The 3592-nt window shown below is 41.8% G+C and overlaps 1 protein-coding gene across 1 annotated transcript; it reads left to right on the top strand.

The window, feature by feature from the left end:
* The first annotated feature begins 212 nt into the window (after nucleotides 1-212).
* Nucleotides 213-3049, top strand: LOC123431301 (F-box/LRR-repeat protein At3g03360-like). The gene is made up of 4 exons (XM_045115123.1): nucleotides 213-949; nucleotides 1046-1996; nucleotides 2108-2241; nucleotides 2382-3049. Exons 1-3 carry the CDS (start codon nucleotides 857-859, stop codon nucleotides 2204-2206), a joined length of 1143 nt encoding a protein of 380 aa, XP_044971058.1. The 5' UTR covers nucleotides 213-856; the 3' UTR covers nucleotides 2207-2241; nucleotides 2382-3049.
* The last annotated feature ends 543 nt before the right edge of the window (nucleotides 3050-3592 follow it).

Raw genomic sequence — 3592 nt, 5'->3', positions numbered from 1 at the left:
CCCAGATCAATAATCCCTTCCCCGGATCCACCAGTCAGCAACGCTAGGGTTAGCGCGACGGCGAGCTCTGATCCAGGCGACCAATGGCGCGGCTGTGAGCTCCCTCCAGCGATTTCCCCGGTGCGTTCGCTTGTTCCGGCGAGGTCGTTGGGCGAGGCTACTCCCCATTCATGAACACCCCCCCCCCCCCCCCCCCCACCCCACCCGCTCTCTCCAGCGCCGCTACTCCATCTGTAGGTATAGGTCAGTTCGAATCCCTGTTAAGAATTGATGGTTGCCTTCCTCGATACCTTATAGAAAAACAAATTCACCAATTGCTGATGATGATTGCTGGGTGGCTAATTAGCCAGCTCCAGTCCCTTTCCTGCTATTTCCATTTTCCACACGTGACTTACATGGACGATCCCCATTGTAATGTATACGATCCTTCAGGTTACTAGTTCTAGTTAAACATGAACTAGCTTCAGGTTACTACTTATTACTCCCTCCATTTCTAAATATAAGTCTTTCTAAAGGTTTAAATAGAGACTACATACAGATATGTATAGATATATTTTAAAGGGTAGATCCATTGAAATCTCTACAAAGACCTATATTTAGGAACGGAGGGAGTAGTTCTACTTAAAATCTTCTCCCAGCGGAGACTATTTAGCAAAAAAAAAAAAAAACTGTTATGCACAGATACCAGATACAAGTCTGTTGCCAAAGCCAAATTATGTGTTTTTGTCAGAAAACAGAGTTGAGTAGGCAGGATTCATGATGATAAGTGCTTCCTGAAACAAATGATAATGACGTTTGCCGAAACGATTCACAGTCAGCTTTACCTGGTATCTACTTCTTGTTTGCTGCCACACAGATGCATCTATCTATCAAATCCACTCTGATTGACAAACGAAGCAGAATGCAGAAACAAAAGGTGGCCACAATGCAGCTTCAACTTCTACCCTATGTAAGTATCGAAACACCTTTTTATATCCGAATCTTATAAAAATCTCGGTATGCCTGACTGTCGTTGAGCCCGTGCCACTGCTCATGCTCATTACAGGATATTCTGTGCAACATATTGTCACGGTTGTCGATCAAGGATGTCGTGAGGATGAGCATGCTTTCTCATGATTGGAGACAAGAGCGGATATGCCACCCAGATCTGGTCTTCACCAAAGACACCTTTGGTATCAGTATTGACCCAGATCTGGACTTCACCAAAGACGTTTCTGGCATCAATACAGACTTGAATACTAACCGAGCATGCAGGACTGCTGAATTCATCGCTAATGTGGACAGTGTATTGCGCCCACCGTGGACTACTACTAATACAACTACGACTATGCTGGACAAGTTTGCTGTCGAATATGGCCTTCGCAGAAAGCACCAGTATCATATCGATAGATGGGTTAGCTTTTTCATTGCGTCGAGGGCCAAGCACATTGCTTTTGATTTTACGTCAGATATCAATTGCTCTGGCTCCCGATTCGACAAGTACATGTATGTCTTCCCATTGCGAAAGCTGAGCGGTCCAAACGCCTCTTTTGTCAAGTACCTTGATCTGCGCTACGTGTGGTTAAAACTGCCCCCTAGTTTCGGTGGTATCACAAACCTTAAGAAACTCACACTGAATATGGTGTCCATCAATGGAGTTGATCTACAACGCCTTTTGCGAAGCTGTGCTCTTCTTGAGAGTATAAATATAGAGTGGTGCTCCTCCTTCTCAAGTCTACACATACGACAGGAGCTGTGTCGGTTACAATGCATGCGTGTTCGTCATTGTAAACTGGAAATTATGGAGTTGCATGCTCTAAGTCTCAAAAAAATTGAGTTTGACGACTCTCTGACGCAAATTGTGCTCGGTGAATGTTCAAAGTTGTCAGATGCCACCTTTGTGTCAAACAGGAGAGCTAGTGACTTTGATGATTATGGTTTCGACTTCACCTTCACCGAGCTTCCAACCGCTCTTCCTCATGTGCAAAAACTAGTTATACTTTTGAATGTTGATCAGGTTTGCTCTAGAAAGAAGTGCTCTTTTTATTTTATTAAATTTTTTTGCTATCACACTATTGAATCGTAAATTAACTATTTTGTATGTCCCCATGCATTATTTCTATTCCAGATGCTAAGATTCAGTGAAAACCAGATCACTAGCTTCACCAATTTGAGGCATATGAACATGAACTTTGAGATCGGGTGGGATCCATATGATGGTAGTTAGGGTTTGTTAATCTCTTAGAGGAATTAGAACTGCATGTAAGTAATTCAATCCTTAATTATGAATTTTCTGAACACATTACCTATGATAATTATGTGTGTTGCTTCTTGCTATTGTTTGACACTCCCCTCTTGCTCGAATAAGGTATATGTTGATATTAATGGATATATGTGTGCAGATGGGTCGTGAAAGGTGTTTCCCTCCTGCTATGAGGACGACGGCAGCAGCTGCGCAAGGGCCTCTGCATCATCACCTCAAGAGTGTCCACATATCAGGATTTTGTGATGTATTGGGGCTAGCTGAGTTGGCACTTTACATCCTTGAGAATGCTACCACACTTAATCATATGGTAGTAGAACCAGTGGCATATGGAGACTCTCGCCATACCGATGATATCTATTCAGTAAGCAAGGCCAGTAGTACCAAGGGGGATCATTATTATGTCCGTGAGAATAGGATGTTTGCGGAGAAAAGCCTTGGCAGAGAGGAGTTCTGTCATATCCTCACTATTTTGTGATTTACAATGTTAGGGCTGGAGGTATGTGGATGGTTGATGAATTTTCTTTCAATTTGAAAGCTTTCTAAACCTGTATAGGAACCAGTCAGAACGGAGGCATGCAAGTAAGAGCTGAATGATTGGAGACACTAGAATATGTATGTGCCCCAAAATTCAGTGTTGTCTGCATTTTGGTTGCTTCAGTATGGGTTAGCCATCTTTTCCTTCTACGTGTTTCTTGTTTATGGCTTGGTATTATGAGCATAGGAAGGTGGAAATTGGGAGCAGTTTTGAACTGATATGTGCTACTCTTTCCCTAATTGAATCATAGAATCGATCTCATCTCATCTTATGCATGGTCTCTGTATGATGCTGTCAACATTCGGTTATTTTCCGTGCTGCCAGCCTGCAACTAACCTTGCCTACAATACTACATTCTTCTCTGAACCAACAAAATCAGAGAAGCCACTCCTAAGTTCTAACTACATGGGAATTCTGTCTCCTGCAAAAATAATGTCCTTCTGAGTTCGAACTACAGAAGTTATTTCGCCTTCACCGAGCTTCCAATTGCTCTTCCTCATGTGGATAAACTATTTCTACTTTTGAATGTTGATCAGGTTTGCTCTAGAAAGACGTGCTTCGTATTATTTGATATAGAATTTTGCTATTACAATATTGAATTATGTACTGTAATGCAACTATTTATTTGATAAAGGCTCGTGTACATGCCTATCCATTATCTGTAAAGATGGCAAGCTTTAGTTAAGTTGCCAGGAAATGGTTCATTTTAGGTCATGTCTATGCCCACTTTATTTATACAACAATTGAACTATATATGTTCTGTTCTAGAAGGAATAGAACTTGAGTGTATTCAGTTCAGACATAGATAGGTG

The sequence above is a fragment of the Hordeum vulgare genome, chromosome 2H (genome assembly GCF_904849725.1).
Source record: "Hordeum vulgare subsp. vulgare chromosome 2H, MorexV3_pseudomolecules_assembly, whole genome shotgun sequence".
NCBI lineage: Eukaryota > Viridiplantae > Streptophyta > Magnoliopsida > Poales > Poaceae > Hordeum > Hordeum vulgare.
Note: the sequence above shows the minus strand (reverse complement) of the source record. Positions and strands in the feature narration are given on the sequence as shown.

Bases quoted from the DNA above. Each gene is read 5' to 3' on its own strand.
- LOC123431301 (XM_045115123.1), top strand. From the start codon at position 857: ATGCATCTATCTATCAAATCCACTCTGATTGACAAACGAAGCAGAATG. The intron at 950-1,045 runs GTAAGTATCGAA...TGCTCATTACAG, and splicing joins AGCTTCAACTTCTACCCTAT to GATATTCTGTGCAACATATT. The intron at 1,997-2,107 runs GTTTGCTCTAGA...TTTCTATTCCAG, and splicing joins TACTTTTGAATGTTGATCAG to ATGCTAAGATTCAGTGAAAA.